This window comes from Condylura cristata, unplaced genomic scaffold, assembly GCF_000260355.1.
Source record: "Condylura cristata isolate star-nosed mole 26May11 unplaced genomic scaffold, ConCri1.0 scaffold00011, whole genome shotgun sequence".
Classification (NCBI taxonomy): Eukaryota; Metazoa; Chordata; class Mammalia; order Eulipotyphla; family Talpidae; genus Condylura; species Condylura cristata.
The window spans coordinates 36568179-36587820 of record NW_004567112.1 but is presented as its reverse complement, the minus strand read 5'-3'; the positions used below and the strand labels follow the sequence as shown (position 1 = coordinate 36587820).

Below are 19642 nucleotides of genomic sequence, written 5' to 3'. Positions count from 1 at the left end.
GCCGCCGGGGAACATGGCGGACCCTCTTTCCCTACAGAGGGGCTAGGACCGGCATGCACCGCGCGTGCGGGGGCGGGGGCGGGGTAGGCTCTAGGGACTTGGGCAAAATTACTTAGACTTAGGAGAGAAACAGGACGAGGCCAAGGGATCAGGTTAAAATTCTGTTCAAGCAGAAACAAAAGAGTGAAGAGAGAGGTCTGTAGCTAGCTGCTGCAGTGAGTGAGTGCTAGGAAACAAGAGTGGATCTCATAGATCCTCAGGTAAGATGGGGAGACATGATGACAACTCAGAATGTCTCACTAGTAAGACAAATCTGTAACAATTTGGCTACCAGATCTGGGTGCTAAAGGGTTGGTTGGCAAGGAACAGAGACTAGAGAAAACATTGTATGTATGTGCTGCCCGTTTAAAATGTAGTTTTAAAGAGATCTGGGCCTTTCCTGATGGATTAAAGCGCAGCTCTATGAAGCTAGCTGCAGCTGCTTCAGCACCAGTTCAATCCCAGCCAGGGAGGTGAGTGACCCATAAGGCACAGCAGACCTCTCCTTTCTTGCCACTTGCTCCCCTCAGCAGTGTACTTACTTTGTCAGTCTGCCTGTTCTGTCAGACTCTGTCTCTGGTGAATCCTCTCACCTCCCCTGGACCTCTGGCCTGTACACCAGTTCCATTAATAAATAAATCTTTAAATAAATAAAGAGTATCTGTACTTTGTGTTTAGAATCTACAATTGTCAAGAGTCTGAAGGTATGGAGTAAGAAGGCAGATAGAGCAAACTAGGCTCTAAGGGTTAAGAATGGAAATGGTTGAGAGGTAAGGAAGTGTTGACCAACCAAGTTCAGATGTTCAAAGATGTTCAAAGTCACCTACAGGACATGGCCTTCCTTGATTCATTCAGAAAATAGAAATTTGGAATATAGGAGTAACAAAGGAACTAGTTCCTCATAAATTTCTGTGCACATGCAGAATCTGTAACAGGTGACTGATGAAAACTTTATAGAGATGAACATTCATGGGGAAGGGTTAACAGGAAAATAAATGATTAGTCAATCAATTATTAGAAGAGAATGCATATGTGACACGAGCAGATATACTAATCACAGAGAGAGGCCAATGTATTCACTAAGATGAATATGTACTAATGGCATAGGATCCTGGTAGAATGGGGTGAGAAATTACTGCCTATTTCCTATGTCATAGTGGATGGTGTAAATTAGGTAAGCAGTAGTCAAAAGTTTTAAAGTGCATCTTTGGACCTCTTCTTTTTGTCAATATCAGACCAAAGGGTAATGAGAAAGGTAATACCCAAAGGGTATTTTTTGCAAAGGGAGCCCACAAAGTATCTTTTAGAGGGAAGAGAATTTGGAGTGGTAAAAAGGGATCTTTCTGGTAGGGAAGTGAAATACTTTCACAGTGAAAATAAAGGGAAGAAGTAGTATGACAGCAAAGAAGAGACAGGAGGCACATCCTGCAAAATAGAGGGAGGGCAACATTGATAGACTACATAGTGCAAGATTCTGTAAGAGGAGTTCAAATCCCACTCTCCATAAGAAGGGAATGAGTATGTAGTATATTGATTATGCAAGAAAGGATTAGGAAATATACTAGCAATGGTAATAAAGAGGAAAGTCACTCCTATTTAGGGCCCACTGACTCCCATCTTGAGTATCCATCCTTCAACTCCTCTTTGGCTCCTTACCTCCACTTAGCCAAAAGCCACACACACACACATAGGTACATACATACATATATACATACATGGTATGTTTGTGCTTTTTGCCAAGGCTCTCTAGAAGCTCAAGCTTCTGGAATTGGTGATTTCTTGCTTATCCAGACCTCCCCACACCGATACAAAAGAACAATATACAGAAAGTATTAAACGAACAAATGACAAAAGGGGTTAAATAGAACTATCTTATAGATTTATTAATGAAAAATACTTTACAAAAACAGTACATTTGGCCCTAAAATAGTTCAGCTGACTCAGGGTTTATAACAGCGACTGAGCAAGTGGCAGTAATGACTCTGCTGCTGAGAGTGGGAGGGTATGTTAGTATGCCTATGCAGAAGGGTAAATATTGTGTTGGCAGCTCTGCATTTTAGGCCTGAAGTTTAGGGGCACAGGGAAGGCTGACAGTCCATAATACCTGTGCAGGTGGGCTGTCCTGAATGATGTAGTTAAGACCATGACCATTGGACTACATAAGCCTCTAGGATGGAGTCTGGGGAAGTCAAGTCAGATAATAGGGATAGGTAGATAAAACAAAGGCAAGAAGTTGGTAGTAGCGATCAGTGGTTGAGTGCTCAGGTTCAGATGGGAGCATAAAGTATCAAGGAATAAAATAGTAACCCTATGATCCTAAGAAATGACTGCTGTCCAAAATAATATGGATTTACCTTTAAAGTGACTCAAATAAAACCCTAACAGCAGCTAATTCCTTTTAGATAAATGGAAATTGGAACTTCAAATATTCCTCCTCAAAGAGCCAGGTGTCATTAGAGGTTCTTTGCACCCCTAGAAGAAACTGCCAACACTATGTTGATATTAGACTAGCACAACCCTGGTAAGGATGACAGGTACCAAATCTGCTACAGTACAGTTTTATGGAGAAAACTGGCTCCAAGAAAGGAAAGGGGTGACTTTTACCACCTGCTGTGCTGCAGGGCTTTTGTCCTGATCTGTTCCCTTCTGGGGGCATCTGTTAAAACAAACAGAAACTCCTCTCCTGTCCTTTTGTGCCTAGATTGTAGGTTATAACTGCTTTGCCTCCAGTCACCATCTGGGGGTATATCTACTCTTCGAGGACCCGAGGCTTGAGACCCTGGAATAGTACTTGAATTCCAACCTGATCTCAAGGGTACACAAAGACTACCTGATGGTGAGGCCACAGGGTAAACCATGGGGGTATGGGAAGGTGAATGGAAAAGCTCCCCAAAAGACTGAGCATGAGGAACCTGATGGCCCTGGTGTCTTTCTGGTAATAATGTGGCAGTGTGGGTTAGTTGAGGCTTGCATCCTGGAGTATTCAGGAATCGGGCCCCAATATGCTGGTTAGTCTCTGACCATTGTCCCCAGGACGCATCTGCTCTAGAACGATGGGGGAGACTCTGGTAGCTCAAAGTCCTTCCTGTGTACTTGACCCCTTGGGAAGTTTCACTCCTGTCACACAGAGCCAGAAACTGCTGGACACTCCTTGAAGTTCCTGAGGAAAGAAAAAAGATCCATCAGTAAATCATTCTCCTTCCCAGGGGACCATTCTTGGCTGTTTTTGTTAACTCCACAAGGTAAAGGAACCTTGCTTTGCTTTCAATTTCTTTTTAAAAAATTAATGTATCTCAAAAATCAATTCTCTTCCTTCCAACATAGGCAAATAAAGCATTTGCCTACGCATTACCATACTCATAATCACTCTATTATAATCCTTTCTTTAAAACACATACAGAAACACACACACATACACTGAATGCTTCCCTAACCCTGCAAATCTAAATTCTCATTATGACAACTCTGCTACCTCTCCGAAACATTACTCAGCTTTCCTTAACCTGGTACCATCACTTCACTTCAGCTGTTTCTGCTTATATTCTGGCTTATTCTCTGATAATCTCTACTTCTGTTTATGATACTCTTTCACTACACAAAATGTAAAATGCCTTTTCTATACACCAATTCCCCTTTGCTTAAAAACTAAGTTTTCAAAAATTATGAAGAAATACTTTCCATTCTTTATTTTATAATCTATCAACATCTGCACTAGAGTCTTATATGTATGTGTATTCTAATTATTTAAACTCTTAACTCTTTAAGAATAGAGGGGCTGCCTTTCCCGTACTCCATAGTATTTAGTGCAGCACAGGCTGAAATAAAAAAAGCTCAGGTAACCCTAACAACTGTCAAAAGAGTCTAGCAACCTGGCTGCTTCACTGAATAATAGGATTCAATCTATCCAGAAAGCCTACTTATCCAAAGTACCCTAAAATTTGGACATATATATCAATACTACTTTCTTCTCTTCTTGAACCACAATCCCCTCACACCAATTATGGGACATTTATGTCCTTAAACCAATTAATATTTTGGTTAATAATTCTTTGTTTAATGTGCAAAATGATGTAAAAATAAACTTTTTAATAAAAAAAATAGAATTCTTTGTTTAGAGAAGTGGGGGAGTTTGGGGGGTGGGGTAACTTCCCTGTGCATTGAAGCATGTTCAACAGCCTCCCTATCTTCTAACTACTAGATGCCAGTAGCACTTCCCCATTCCCTTTAAGAATCACTGCCTTAAAATGTCGATTCAGCCCATGAGAAGGAAAAGGAACAATCTTCTGTGAAGAATAAGAGAAAGCCAAATAATACTTCCAAATAATACTTCCCCTCTTCCCCAAGGTCTGTACACATAGCCTAGGTATGCCATGTGCATGGCATGTGCTGGGCATAAGGTTTTTTCCAAGTCTCCCATGTACTCTTTGTCCTCTTAGACCATACCTCAGCTGAGACTCAGACCACAGCAAGAAAGAAAACCAGCTGATAGGTGGTTTGGAGGCACCTTAAAGACTTGAGTATTAACTCCCCTTGGTCATTTGAAACTAGCTTATGATGAATGAAAAAGTCCACTCTTGGAGTTAGAGTCTGGGGCACTGGTCTAAACCCTTAGACTGAGAATTATACTGCCCAAGAAATGAATTAACCACAATTCATCTAGCTCAATGCTTTAATCTCAACACAATATCCCTTTGCCACCCCACCATGGGACACCAGCACCCAAGAAGTGTACTGATTTGATCTTTCTAGGTTCACAGAAAGGAACTACATTCTGGCATGTATTACGTTTGGGGAGAATTACCTGGGGGTCTATGGGGTTCCCCTGCCATGCTGGGCATCAAGACATCTGGGGACAGGAACTGTGGTTGGGGTGGGTAGAGTTGGGAACCAAGGAGAAACACAGGAGGGTCATGGGTGACAGGGAGGGAAGAGGAGCTGGAACAACGGTGCCCGGTTTCCAAAGGTTTTTTCCTCGTGTTTGATGAATCCTTATAATGAGACAAGACAAAAAAACATAGAGATGAGGATTAACACACAGCAGGATATGGTTGGGTAAACACAGTGAGACATGCAGAGGGAGGTGGAGAGGAATTAGAGTACAAAAATGCCTGTTTCTAGAGAGGGACCCAAAATGCTCAGTGGTTCTCCTCATTTGACCCTCCAGGAAACTTGATAATATGAACTGGAGAGATCAAATACAGATTATTTTCTCTTAAATTGTATTCCTCATAGCCCTTACATTCTCAAAGTTGCCATTTGTCTTTAGCAAACTCCTAATAACAACAGAATAAGAAAGACTGGCCGAAATTTTAAAATAGAGAAAAAATATTCAAAAAGCTTGAGAAATGACACAATTCTATAAATACTGGGAACTAAAATACATATCCTTAAAAGTAAAATCAACTCTACTGCTCCATCTTCTTTCCTGTTAACACTATATTCCAGTCTCTTCTTTAAGAAGACCCATTAAGTTTCTACCCACTGATGCTATGTCCTGCTTTATATCCCATTAGTTAGTCATTTCCTTTTATGGCAAAGTCTCAGAAATCTTTCATTTAACACTAAAATGTTCAAAATCATACCAACACCCTTCCAAACCCCTCCACCTTGTACCAGTTTCCTAAATTGCCTAGAATCAAACGTAGCCCTTCAGTATGCACCTCTGGTAAAGCTGTCTTTACCAAGTTCTGTCACAGCTACCTATAGATTTCATATTTAAACTCAATCACTGCAACAATCTCAAATGTGATCTTCCTATCTCTTGTCTACCACCTCTTTACTGTGGCCAGCAAGTTCCTATGTTTCTTTATATCCTACCATTCCTGTGCCTTTTATGCTCTTTTAATCTTTCTCAAAGACATCAAGCTCTTTCTATGTCAGGATGTTTACATTTACAATTTGTTACCTAGAATGTTCTTCCCATGCCTCCCATCTCCATGTCAGTGAGACTCTGATCATATGTTACTTCCTTAGAGATGCTTCCCCTCTGTATCAACAATAACCATTTTTGATAGAACAACCATTATTACCTCTTTTTATCCCCTGGCTTTTATTCATATCACTGTCTGGGGTTATATAATATCTCTCTACTTGCTAACTGTCTTTCTCTCCTAGTATAATGCGTTTCTTTTCACTTTCAGTATCTTCCACAGCTGGAACAGTACCTGTAATCTTATAGGCACTTAATAATAAATAAATTATATGCCAGTCTATCTTCTTTTACTGGATTTTCAGTTATTCAAAGGTTGTTTTATCAGTGTTCACTCATAGCATCTACCACAGCATGGTACACAGTTGGTATTTACATACAGTCTAAGGATCAAATACCAATTCTTATGGCACTGACACAGTCAACTATTCCTTTCTTCTGGATAGAAGAAACTATACCACACTTACCTGAGTTCCTTTTCATCTATCTGGAATTTTTCATTAATTTTTGTAGTAAAGATTCTTCAAAAGAACCACTTTAATTCTGATACTCACCATGGCTTTGTCCTGCCCGCCTCACACATACACACTTTATAATTTTCTCTTCTACTTTTCAATGACTATGATTATCAAATCTCAATTTTAAGAGCATGTCTCATATCCAAAGGCTTACAAGACACTGTAAGCTTAATATGTCTAAAGTTAAAACTGCACACACTTTTTCCTCAGATATAATGCTATCAAACCATAAATTTGGGGTAGTATCCTGATTATCTTCTCCCCATATCCAGGCAGACAGACACCAAGTCCCACTGGTGAACTTGTGAAAACCATAGGTGTCCTACCAAATACCTTACTGTGGCTCATGAAAAGATCCTACATTATTAGTTCTGCCAATCAAAGGTGCTTTTTATTCATTTAACTCTTTTTTTTTTTTTTAAGATTTATTTATTTATTTGTGCATACAGAACTGGGGTACAGGCCAGAGGCTCGGGGCGGTGAGAGGCTTCACCAGAGACAGAGTGGGTAGCAGAACAGGCAGATCTACGAAGTACACTGCTGAGGGGAGCAGCGGGCGGGTCAGGAGAGGTCTGGCTCGCCATGTGGTCTCCTCCGGGGCAGGCGGAATAGAACTCATGCGGAAGTGGCTTCAGATTCTCAGTGCTGTGCTTTAACCTGCTGCACCACCAGGGAGGGCCTCATTTAACTCTTTTTAAGTAAAGGTTCCTTTACCTTCAATGTTTGCTTCCTCCAAAAACCCTTCCATGATACCTCAAGTCTAGTTTAAAAGTCCTTCCTGGGCACTCCCTGGTGGTGCAGTGGGTTAAAGCACAGCACTAAGAAGCTAAAGGCACTTCCACATGAGTTTGATCCCACCCCGGAGGTGATCACATGGCCTGGCAGATCTCTCCTGACCCATCCATACTCCCATCAGTTACTCCCCTCAGCAGTGTATTTCATCAGTCGGTCTGTTCTGCTCCCCACTCTGTCTCTGGTGAATCGTCTCACTGCCCCTCCACCTGTGGCCTGTATCCTAGTTCTGTATGCATAAATGAATCTTTTTAAAAAAAATCTTCCTATTATGCTCCCATAGCATTAAAACTATATTACATTAACATTGCTGGTTTGTTTAGCTCTCTCCAGTAAAATAAAAAGTCTGTGAGAGTAGAGACTATGTTCTAGCTCATTCACCACTGTACTCCCAGCACCTAGAACAATACACAGATTAATGAACCAATGAATCATTCATGAATTAATAACAAAAAAGCCAACTCTCCTCAGAAAACAGCAATTTGCCATAAATGCCTTGAAGTTATATGAGACAAATGCTGAGCAAGAAAACTACCTTTTCCAAACAGAATGTCAAGCTGTTCAGAATAACTTAGTTACTTAAAACAGTATATTAAAGAAATGACTATTTTTAGAAGCTAACAGAATCTAAAGGACTAACAGAACACTTAGTTTTCACTGCATTTTTTTGGGGGGTGGGTGGGTGGATTTTGGGGGGAATACCATTTATTTCAAACCTGTTTAAAATTTTTTATTCAACTCACCCAGTAAACAAGTTTCATTGTACTGGTGTTTTGCATCCTGACGTCTATTTAAGGAAAACTTAATTGTTGTGAAACTTAAAAAATACTATTAACCATAAACCCAGCCAGAGAATTTATTGATTTCTGCTTACTAGAATGTCCCTGTCCCTTTACCTATAGATTACTACATTAATTCCATATGAAAAGCCTTACAGAGGAAGAGTTTAAATCATTTTCCTGTTCTTGTAATGTACATGCTTCACTAGCAAGAAAGCTTGAAAGCACAGCAGAACGCCATTCAATCTACACTGGGGTGGGAAGGAAATGGCAAAACAAACTCAAACCTTTGATTAGTGCAATGGGTCTGATCCAAGTCAGCACCCTTTGCTTCTCAGACAATCTTCCAGGACGACTTGAACTCTTCTTACCCTGGAAACTTTATAATGCAACTTCCAGAACTGCTACAGGAAAAGGGACATTCCTCTGGACTCCAACTAAACATGTCAATAAAATAATGGCTGTGTATCCTCATTTTGGTTCAGTGCACATGGATTTCCCCCAAATTATAATCTTCAGTTCCACTACCCCTTCACCTGCACCTGCACTATATTTTTACCAGCAAGAGAAAAAAGTGTGTTCTGAATATAAAGAACCTGTCTCCTTATAAAAATATGGGAAGAGGCCCTCCCTGATGGTGCGGTGGGTTAAAGCGCAGCACTCAAGCAAGCCATCTGCTTCAGTTATGAGTTCAATCTCAGGCCCCGGAGGTGACCACATGGCGTGGCAGACCTCTCCTGAACGGCTCCACTGCTTCCCTCAGCAGTGTACTTCCTCTATCTGCCTGTTCTACTCCCCACTCTGTCTCTGGTGAATCTTCTCATTGCCCATGCACCCCAGTTTTGTATGCATAAATAAATAAATCTTAAAAAAAAAAAACCAAAAATATGGGAAGGAACTGAAGTTACCACCCACTATGTAACAATGATGCCTATGTGAGACGGGGTCAAGGTTTTCAGCACTACATTTAACACCTCCCCATACTCCCTGCTGAGGCCACAGCAGTGTGTAGCATTTAAACACAGAGATAAATGTAGGCAGATATCTTGGTGTAATGCCAGGCCTATAGTTTTCCCACAGACTTACACCAGAAATATAAGAGAGAATAGAATAAGACTCACTAGTAGAGACTTGAATTAGCTGTATTTTGAAAAGTAGTAGAAATTCTGGAATTTTCTCTCACTCAACTGAAATCCAATATATTAGGCCCTCCCTAATAGGTTAAAGCGCAGCACTGTGGGCTTTCCGAAGCCACTTCAGCACAAGTTTGATTCCCAGGCAGAGAGGTGACCCATATGGCATGGCAGACCTCTCCTGACCCACCCGATGCCCCCCTCAGCATCGGACTGTATTTCAGTCCATCTGCCTGTTCTGCTCCCACTTTATCTCTGGTGAATCCTTTCACCCTTCACACCCACCTGTACCCCAGTTCTTGTATGCATACATAGATAAATCTTTTTTAAAAAAAGTTTAAAAAAAAGAAGAAATCCAATATAGATCATGTTCTCTTCTAATACCATGCTTAATGTGGGTAACCCACATTACCATGCCCTGTTTTACCACCAACCTTCCCATTCATAGGTCCCCATATTTCCTTCCCCAACATACCACCTCACACAAGTAGTTTAGCACCTGAGTTTGCTACCTGAGAAGCAGGCACTGTACTCGCTTCATGGAGACTGTGCTCCATTTCTGCTGTTGGGGTCTTTGAGAGACCAAGGCCAGGGGCTGAGTGCAATCTCCTCCCCATGCCATCTGCAGAGCCTAAGAAGGAAAACATAAATACAAATTGAAGCCATCTCTTCTCTGAGGTCTAAACTCTGTCAGAGCAAAATTCAGAAGTTCTTATTTCATAAATAACAACTATGCATTCCTGAATCCTAGGAAGGGTATATTGTTGTAATATAGAAACAGGAGTGTCAGAATATGAATAGTGGGCCTCCCTGGTGGTGTAAGGGGTTAAGTCTCAGCACTATAAAGCTATCTGCAGCTACTGCAGCACAAGTTCAATTCCTGTCCAGGGAGGTGACCCACATGGCGCAGCAGACCTCTCCAGTGTAGCCTGCTGCTCGCCTCAGCATAGTATTTTAGACAGTCTGCCTGTTCTGCTCCCCACTCTGTCTCTGGGGAATCCTCTCACCTCCCCCAAACCCCCCATGTCTCTGGCATACCCTTGTTCTTGTATGTATAAATAAATCTTTAAAAATAGAATACGAATAGTTTCCTGTAGACCAAAGGGTCTCAGAACTCAGACCTTAAAGAATCTTACAGAGACCGAGCTTTGTGGACAGACAATTGAATGTCCCCACTTGCCTCATTTCATTTTTGTAAACACAGTTAACTTTGCTACTGTCAGATGTGAGTCTAAGACTCATATAAAGAGGAAACTAGCCAGCATAGTGATTCTCTAGAGCATCTGTGATGACAAAATGAACTAGCATGGGACTAAAATGAGGACAATAATCACCTATCGAACCTCTTATTTAAAAAAAAATTTTTTTTTTTTTTTGCAAAGAACAAGTGGGGTGTAGGTCAGAGGTGTGGCAGAGGGAGGGATTAGAGGATTCACTAAAGCCAGAGTGGAAAGCAGAACAGGCAAATCTACTACTGAAATATACTGCCAAGGGGAACAGCAGGCAAGACAGTAGAGATCTGTTGTGCCATGTGGGTCAGCTACCTGGCTGGGAATTAAACTCAGCCCTAAGACCTAGCCCGTGGGCCAACAGGGAGTCCTCAAACCTCTTTATTTTACCAATTCTCATTATACATAATAAGAAAACATGTTCTACGGTGTGACTGATAGTAGTTTAACCAGTATTAAAACTCAGATTTCTTAGTTTTCACCACAATACTCTATCATCTCATATGACATTACTTCAAGCAAGAGCTCTTCAGCAATATTTTAACACTCTTATCTATCCAATTAGCTTCTCTCTATTACTTAAATTCCAAACAACGGCTGCATACTTCTTCATCAAAATCTTGCTATACTATTAACAGGAAAACTGCTCCAAACTAGGTATGTGACTCCCAAGAGGCTTGCCCCAATACAACTAATTAAGTGTTCCATACTGAAAATGTACATGCCCTTGGCCTACATTTGATATGCCTTGATTTGCTACTTTGATTCTAAAACTTGTACCTGGTTAAAGTATGTTATTGCTGATACTAAGCTAGAAGACTAGTTATTTTGAATATTTTTTGGTGTTTAAATGTAGTGGTTTCAATTAAACTTAAAATTCATCCTAGGAGCTTTTAATAATAATCTTTCCTATTCTCCCTAGACCTACTTTTTTTGTTTGGTTGGTTTTTTGTTAATAATATAATGGTTTATTTTTACATCATTTTGTGCCTTTTTCCATCTCAGTTAGATTTTTTTTTAATCTTTAAAAGGCTTCCCCCCAAAAGTAGGAAATATTTTCAATCACTGTTGGAAGAAATATGAAATGTTACAAAATACCTAAAAAGCAATCTAGAAATAGTAATTAAAATTGAAGCTATATTTATACCCTTTACACAATAATTCCACTTTTAGGACTAAGAAGCAAAAAAAGACCAGTTTATTATAGCATTGTATATGTACTCAAGAACCTAAAATAAAGCAATGTCCATCTATAGGAGAGTGGCTAAATGCATTTTGATATCTTTAATATCAAATAATACCCAGTCACTAAAAATGAATTGAGTTAAACTAGATGACTTGGGGGGATTTTCATGAATCACTGTTGAGTGAAAAGAGAAAGGAAACCCCTGTTAGTATCCCGCCCTAAAAAGAAAAAAAAAAACAAAACAATATATATGGGTCTATATAAGATACATGAACAGAAAAATACAGAAGTATGCAAACTTATTATTACCTGGAAGGTAGAGGGTAAAAAGTAGGGACTGATATGAGGTGAGGAAAGGTAGCAAGTAAAATGGTCTGTAATAAAAATATCACATATGCTATGATTCTGTTATATAATTTGTTTCTTAAATACTTTTATTTATGTTTTTTTTTAATCTAAGATTACTGCTAAATTTAATGTCATGAAGCCTTTGAACTACTTGGTTTTTTTTATTTTAAGTCTCCCCAGGTGACTAGGATGGGCAGCAGAGTTAAAAACTGCAGCTGGGCCCTCCCTGGTGGCGCAGTGGGTTAAAGCACAGCACTAAGAAGCTTAAGCCACTTCCGCATGAGTTCGATTCCCGCCTGCCCTGGAGGAGATCCACATGGCGAGGCAGACCTCTCCTGACCCGCCCGCTGCTCCCCTCAGCAGTGTACTTCATTAATCTGCCTGTTCTGCTCCCCACTCTGTCTCTGGTGAATCCTCTCACCCTCCACATCTCTGGCCTGTACCCCAGTTCTGTATGAATAAATAAATAAATCTTTAAAAATTTTAATTTAAAAAAAACTGCAGCTGATATGGTTAAAATTTGGAGCATCTCTTATCAAGTCAAATATGATTCCTTGGTTTTTTTTATTTTAAGTCTCCCCAGGTGACTAGGATGGGCAGCAGAGTTAAAAACTGCAGCTGATATGGTTAAAATTTGGAGCATCTCTTATCAAGTCAAATATGATTCCTAGATAGGGAGGTGGCAACTAAAACCTCTTTCAACTCACTGATTAATAGTAAAAATCAAAGACTACCAAACATTTTATACTTCCTGATATAAGTAAAAGGTAATACTTATAAATTACTCTTAAGAAAAAGTAAACCTGATTTTAATCAAGACTTTAGTCCTTAAACCATGTCACAGGAAAAATAAAAGCTAGAAAAACATCTTTAAAAAAAGAAAAACTCCACTGGGGGGAATGGGATCAAAAAACGGGAGGGGGTGGGGGGAAGTGCAGGGGATTATGGTGATGGCACACGGGTGACATGGTGATGGGAAACCCGCGGGGATTACAATTGAGATGGAAAAAAAATGTACAAAATGATGTAAAAATAAACTGTTATAAAAAAGAAAAGAAAAACTCCACTGGAATATAATCAGCAAAATCTTGAACATGGGTAAAAAGTGACCAAATTCCTTTTTTTTATTGTTGTTTTTGTACAATATGTGCATCATGTCTGGATCCTGACTTAAACCAACTATGAAAAGACATTTATGGGCCCTCCCTGGTGGTGCAACGGGTTAGAGTGCAGCACTATTCAAGTTAGCAGCAGCCACTTCAGCACCAGCTCAATACCCGGCCGTGGAGGTGACCCACGTGATGTGGCAGACCTCTCCTGTCCCACTCGCTGCGCCCCTCAGCAGTGTGTTTCAGTCTAGTTGCCTGTTCTGCTCCCCACTCTCTCTGGTGAATCCTATTTGGGCCTTTATCCCAGTTCTATATGCATAAATAAATAAATCTTTAAAAAAGAAAAGGCATTTATAAGGCACTTGAGAAAATTTGAATATTGATTATTGTATTGTATAAAAATATTATCTTTTTTTTTAGGTGTAAGGATAGTACAGTTTTTTGTTTTAGAAAAGAGTCCTCATTTCTAAGAGATACATTCCAAATAATGTCTGGATTTTGCTTTAACTAATCTAATAGGAATGGGGGAGAGGATAGCTAAGAGTTAAATCAAAGTTTGCTGATGGTTGATAATTAGCCAAAATAATCATAAAAAAGCTAGTAATAGGTACCCAGGAGACTTTTAAAACACTCTTTTACTCTTTTGAATATGTCCAGAATTTTTCATTACAGCATTATTTATTTTTAAGAGGATGTCTGCCAACTACAAAAATAATGTGAAATTTAGAAAATTGGTCAAGGGCACTACTTATATAATTCTTCAGGAGTTAAAATACTGTCAACTATTTTATCACAAAACACTGTACAATATGATTTCATTTATATGAACTGTCTAAAATAGACAAATTTATAGATAGAACATAGATTAGAAATTGTGTATTGTGTGGGAAGGATAGGAAGAAAGAGAGTGGCTACTAATGTAAAGGGCTGCCTTAAGGGATGATGGAATCATTTTTTAAATGGTTGAACAACTCTAAGATTACACTGACAGTACACTAAACTATATATACTTGAAACAGATAAATTACATATTACATAAACTATATATCAATAAAGTTTTTAATTTATTTTTTTTAAAAAAAGTCATGTCAGAAGAGAAAAACAAATAGGGTGTGATCTTACTTGTAGAATCTAAAAAAAAGCCAAACTCACAGAAACAGATAATAGAATGATGATTGCCAGGTGGTGGGGACAGAGGTAAGGAAAACGTTGAAATATTGGTCAAAGGTTACAAATTTTCATTTATAAGATAAACATCTAAGCACCATGTATAACATGACTAGAGCAACAATATTATATACCTGAAGGCTGCTGAGAGTAAGTCTTTATGTTCTCAAAACACAGGATAATTTTGTGAAGTAACAGAGATGTTAAGTAACCCTACCATGACAGTCATTTTATATATATAAATGCATTAAGTCATCATGTTGTACATCTTAAAAGTACAGAATGTCATGTCTAATACATCCCAAAAAAGCTGGAAAAGAAAAAAAAAGCACTAAAAATAGACAAATTCCTTAAATAATTACAGATAAGTGAGATGATGGTTGATAACTAATCTTATTGTGGCAATCATTTTGTAATACATGTGAATCAAACTGTTAAACTGTAACACCTTAAACTTACATAAGGTGATCTGTCAATTATATCTCAACAAAGTTGGGGGGAAAGTAATTTGGTACTCAATGCTTAACAACTAAGATAAAGAACTCCCCAAAGATTATAATCTGTCATATATGGATTCTAACTAGAATTTCCCTTCATCTACTTCTTGATTTAGTGCACCTGTTCATTTTCTTATTCTTTATCATGTCAGTTGTTAAAGATTCCATTTAAAACAGAGACTCTAACCAAATAAAGCCATTTGGTTTGATAATATTTTGAGGTCTGACTCATTAAATGGAATTTTATTAGTTATTGTTCATTGTTAAGTAAAAAATAAATGATTGATAAGCACTCTTTCTATTGTTTTCTGAAGTACAATTTTCCTGAAGGCTAATTGCAAGTGCATATCAACAGATTTTTTAAAGTTTATAACTTTCAGCTAGTTATTACCCTTCTAAAAGTTTATTCTGAAGAAGATATGAAATGTGACCTAATAAGTACTGAGATATTTATCACACTACTGTTTATCAACAAATTGAAAATAACCTAAATAAGTTATGGTACATTCATGTGCAGCATATTATAGTCATTAAGTTTTTATTCCAAAAGAAAAATGTTCATAGACATGAGACTAAACTGTACATATTTACTGAAATGATTCTGATTTGTCTAAAAATAAAACTAAATATATAGTACAGATGCAAAAAAAAAAAAAAAAAACAAAGCCAGAAGTAAATTTATGAAATTCCTAAGAGTAGGTATAACAATGATTTTTGATACTTGATATTATATTGCTTCTAGGCAACATAAGCATTCTCGTGTCTTTAGGGGTTTTTGTAATATGTCTGACATTCAATTAGCTCAAATTTTAGTTACAATATATGATTTGTTTTTATTACTGTTCTTGAAACACTTGTTTATTCATTCTCCCTTATATTAGCCAGGAAGTTAAATGAAGCACAGTCCAATTTACCATCATTCTTTAGAATCCTCCCATACTGTCCTGTCCTATGCACCTAAGGAACATTTAATGTTATTGCAAAGTATACAGTGGTATGCAAATCCTAAAAAAATCTCAATATCAAGTCTTATATTTACATGATCTCTTCCCCCACCCTCACAGCTGCAGGGAACTGTGGGGTTGTTAATAAAAAGTTATTGTCTGGCTATAATTAAACTTTGTTGGTTGTACATGTTTCTGAGTGAAGACAAAGTTCTTAAAGTTCAAATTCACGGAATCATACATACCATTTTAAGAAAAAGAAGGTAACTTTGAAAAATATCACTGAACCAAGTCTCACATGGTATACATGAAAAGTTGGTCCTGTTCTTTTAAGTGGTTTGTCCAAATGTATAGACAGTTAATGATGGAGCCAGGACAACAACTAGGGCTTTCAACTTCTTAAGTGCATCAATCTAAATATTCTTCCTGTCATCAATTTCGAGAACTTAGTTTGTGATGTGCATTTAAGGTATGACTTCATTCTTTACACACTATAGTGTCAAAGCAAGTCAGTGAACATTTACCCTACCCACAGGCAAACCACCTTGAAAATTCTAAATCTGGCAGTCCTTGAAAGGATCAAGGAAGACCTTGATACTGCTGGTTAGTGTAATTTGGAAATGCCACATTGGCTCAATGTGATTATCCTCACTGTAAGTTGGACCTGGAAGCTGGATGTTGGGATTAGTTCAGCTCCTGGCCATAGAAAAGTGACTTCTATCAGTCTTCCCACCACATTCTGAGTAACTCTCAAAGACCTATGATCCATTCCTTCCAACTGTATGCTGCAGAAGTCCTGCGTATAAACTCATTGGTGGTACTATTTTCAGAAGAAAGGAGCTAGACAGTGAATAATTCTGTCCCATTCTTCACTTTAGCCAGAAAAAATGTTTAGCCTTTGTCCCCAAGTCTTAGTAAATAAAGTCAAAAGTTCTACTACTACCTCTGGAGCAGGGGTTATTATCTGGACAGAACATCACCCCCCTTCTGATCGTGTCCTCCTGCTTTCAGCTTTTGTGTGTTCCCATTTCCTTTGCCACTGATTGTATTCGTACCTGTTTGGCAAAGTGGATACCAGGCCACATCCTGCTGCTCCCATCCAGAAGAGCCAGCTTGAGAAGCTTGAAGACTGGTCTGGTAGAGAGACTCCAATTCTGAGGTCTCCTGTTCTGTGTCTTGGTTCCAGTGTGGATGCAAAAGGATATGGTTTCTTTCTGTATAGTTTACACAGGTATGGGAGTCACGGGAGGAGGACTTGATTCCTGGTCCAGGGACCCCATGTTTAAGTTGAGAATCACAGAGCCTTGTGACATTGACCCAGGAATCCAAAGGCAAGGAAGTTCCAAGGCTGACACAGCCGCCCAGTTCCTTAGGTCTAGCATCTCTCACTTGGGACAGCTTCCCTTGGTACATACCTGGTTCTGTCAACCTGGGCTGTTCTTCCCTAGAAGTTTCACAATTAGAAAGACCAGAGTTCACAGCAAGAGAAGAATGATCAGTAGGTTCTTCCCAGGGTGGAAGCCTGTCCCTACTATCCAGACAGGGTTGCTGTTTTGCCCAAGACCAATGGCCTTTTCCTTCATCCAGTGGCTTATAGTCAGAAGAGTTCTTCCTTAGAGTATTTGGCAAACTTCCCTGGGAACTTGTACCATCTCTTGTGGATGCACTTTGCATCCTCTGGAACTGCTCTGTCAGAGAGCGAACAAGCCCCTTTGTTTTGGGAAACTCTGGCTTACAGGGTTCCTTACTGCCTCCATCCACTACTGAAGTCAATGAAGTTTTGAGACTTTTGGTTTGGAGAAACTGGTTAGTTTTCTGCACAGTATCAGGAGAGTGCAGCACAGATAAGGAAGCAGCAGGCATTATAGGGTGGCAGGCCCTGTACAGAGGAGAGTTGGACTGAACTGATGAACTTGAAGGACTACAGGTCAGGCTTTGTACATCTCCTTTCTCAGAGGTGACTGTTCTAGTTAGGTGTGACCAAGGCATCACCTGAGATGAATCTGAGGACTCCCTCTTTCCTTGGAATAGCGGTTCTTGTGCAATGTCTTTTTCTGCTTGAGGGGGGAGCCTACTGCAGCAGCCACTGTCACCCCTGTAGCCTTGAAGTGTACCTTCCAATGGTTCCCAACCATGATGAGAATTCTTCTCTATTCTTCCTGGTGTTTTAGGTGAGCCCTGTCTGTGGAACTCAGAGGAGTCAATGGTGTCCACCTCAACTGAAGTCAGAAAGTTTGACCTATTGGGGGAATTATGCTGTGGGACAGACAGGGCAGATGACTCTGGGTATAGTGATGAGTGTGACTCATGACAGGAAGCAGGTAAGTGGATGAAAGAACTGGTTCCAAACTCTGTATTCGTGCAGGGTTCCAGTTGGGTCTCCCGGCTTAACAAAACTTGGAGCGGGATAGGTTGTTCACTAAAACAAATGAAGAGAGCTAGTTATAAGGCGCCCTGACTGATAAGAATATTTACAGAAGGAACTATTCATTTGGTTTCCATTTCTAGCTCTCCACAGAGGAAATGGTGAAAATAAACAGAAAGACAAACACATGTAGAGTGAACAGTTCAGAAATTCACAAAAAAGAAGTCACATGGTCAGCTCATACAAGTAATAATAGCAATCCTCTTTTTAAATGCCCTAACTAAAGTCATACACAGTAACAAATGAAGCCCTTGACAACATTCTTTACTACCCATGAAATACTATTCCAATTATAGTCTACTTGCAAATTAAAAAACAAAATTGCTAGTCTCACATGCAGATGATATGGAAGGTAAGCAAAACCTAGTCCACTCATTAAATTCAGCATACTACATATAGGTAGGGAAATCCTATCCAGGATGCTGAGAAGTAGCTAATCCAAAAGAACCAAAAGGACACATTTACAGAATACAGGGTAATTTGGGCTCATGGGACTATAAAGAACTCCACCATTTCACATATACATTTTATAATCTGTATAGTCTGTTATTATTGAGATGTCTTTTGAGATTTGGGAGTAAAGAGAAGGGATTAACAGCATTTAAGTGGTTTCTTCTCAGTATTTTGTATTTCTGCCCTAAAATATTCAATGTTAGAAGCATTATATAAAACCTCAGCAGCTCAGGTTTATCAAATGGCTTAGGTTTGCTTGAATTTAGCTACCTAGATAACATGCATTTAAAACACATCTCTGATCAGATTTTTGGATCAGCATTCAACTAGTAGAAAAGGAAGATCTTAACTATGAGCATTAAATTTGAATAATATATGATAAACTTTTGTGGAAAGCAGTCACCCAGTCACACCATATGATACTCCTATGAGGAGCCTAATGGAGTCAAACAGACTGGGATTAAGCCTATGCTTCTGTTACTTACTACCTGAGTAACACAGATAATTTAGTTATCATCTCTGAGCCAAGTTTTCTTTCTTACAAATGAAATAACCTTATTTCATAAGGTCATTGTGAGACTTAAATGAAACAAAGCATTAAGCAATATCCAAGCATAGGCAAACTTCAAAAAAAATACTAACTGCTCATATACCATTTAAACTCTGAAAACTAGTCAGGCTTACTAACAGTCAAAATTAATTTTTATCTAAACCCATCTATTCTAAGTAACAGTAAATTCAAGGGCTAAAATGTGAAGACTATACCAGTGGCCTTGGGGACTTTTCCTAGTCCTAACTGTTAGGAAACAAAATAAAGGACATCTTTGTATCTCTTCTCTATGGCTCAATCAGAGCAAGAAAAATTGCCTTCTCTCGGTTTTCATAAGAGACAGAAAACACTGAAATCCCAAAATAAACCAATGTTTCTTACTGCAACATAAAATGTAGTTCAGATTTCCATGTGTAAAAACATAACACATACAGAGGTAATAATGGTGTTATTACATAAGTCTAGGGACAGACCCAAAAGGAAGTGGTCTATTTATTATGCTTAAAAGTCTACATTTTCTAGGAACTATAAAAAAATAAACAGT

General features: G+C 38.9%; 1 protein-coding gene across 5 annotated transcripts in view; it reads right to left on the bottom strand.

Moving 5' to 3' along the window:
* Positions 1-1847: 1847 nt before the first annotated feature.
* USP54 (ubiquitin specific peptidase 54) overlaps positions 1848-19642 on the bottom strand; it is a 111974-nt gene continuing 94179 nt past the window's right edge. For 4 of the 5 annotated variants that reach the window (XM_012723804.1, XM_012723803.1, XM_012723805.1 and 1 more), the window contains 4 exons: positions 16726-18089; positions 9703-9821; positions 4841-5027; positions 1848-3199 (listed from right to left, as the gene is read on the bottom strand). In XM_012723804.1, the coding sequence (XP_012579258.1) occupies positions 2640-3199; positions 4841-5027; positions 9703-9821; positions 16726-18089 (2230 nt within the window). In that variant the 3' untranslated portion in view covers positions 1848-2639. Of the gene's footprint in view, positions 3200-4840; positions 5028-9702; positions 9822-16725; positions 18090-19642 lie in introns of those variants that run through there. The other variant, XM_012723807.1, reaches the window with a different exon arrangement.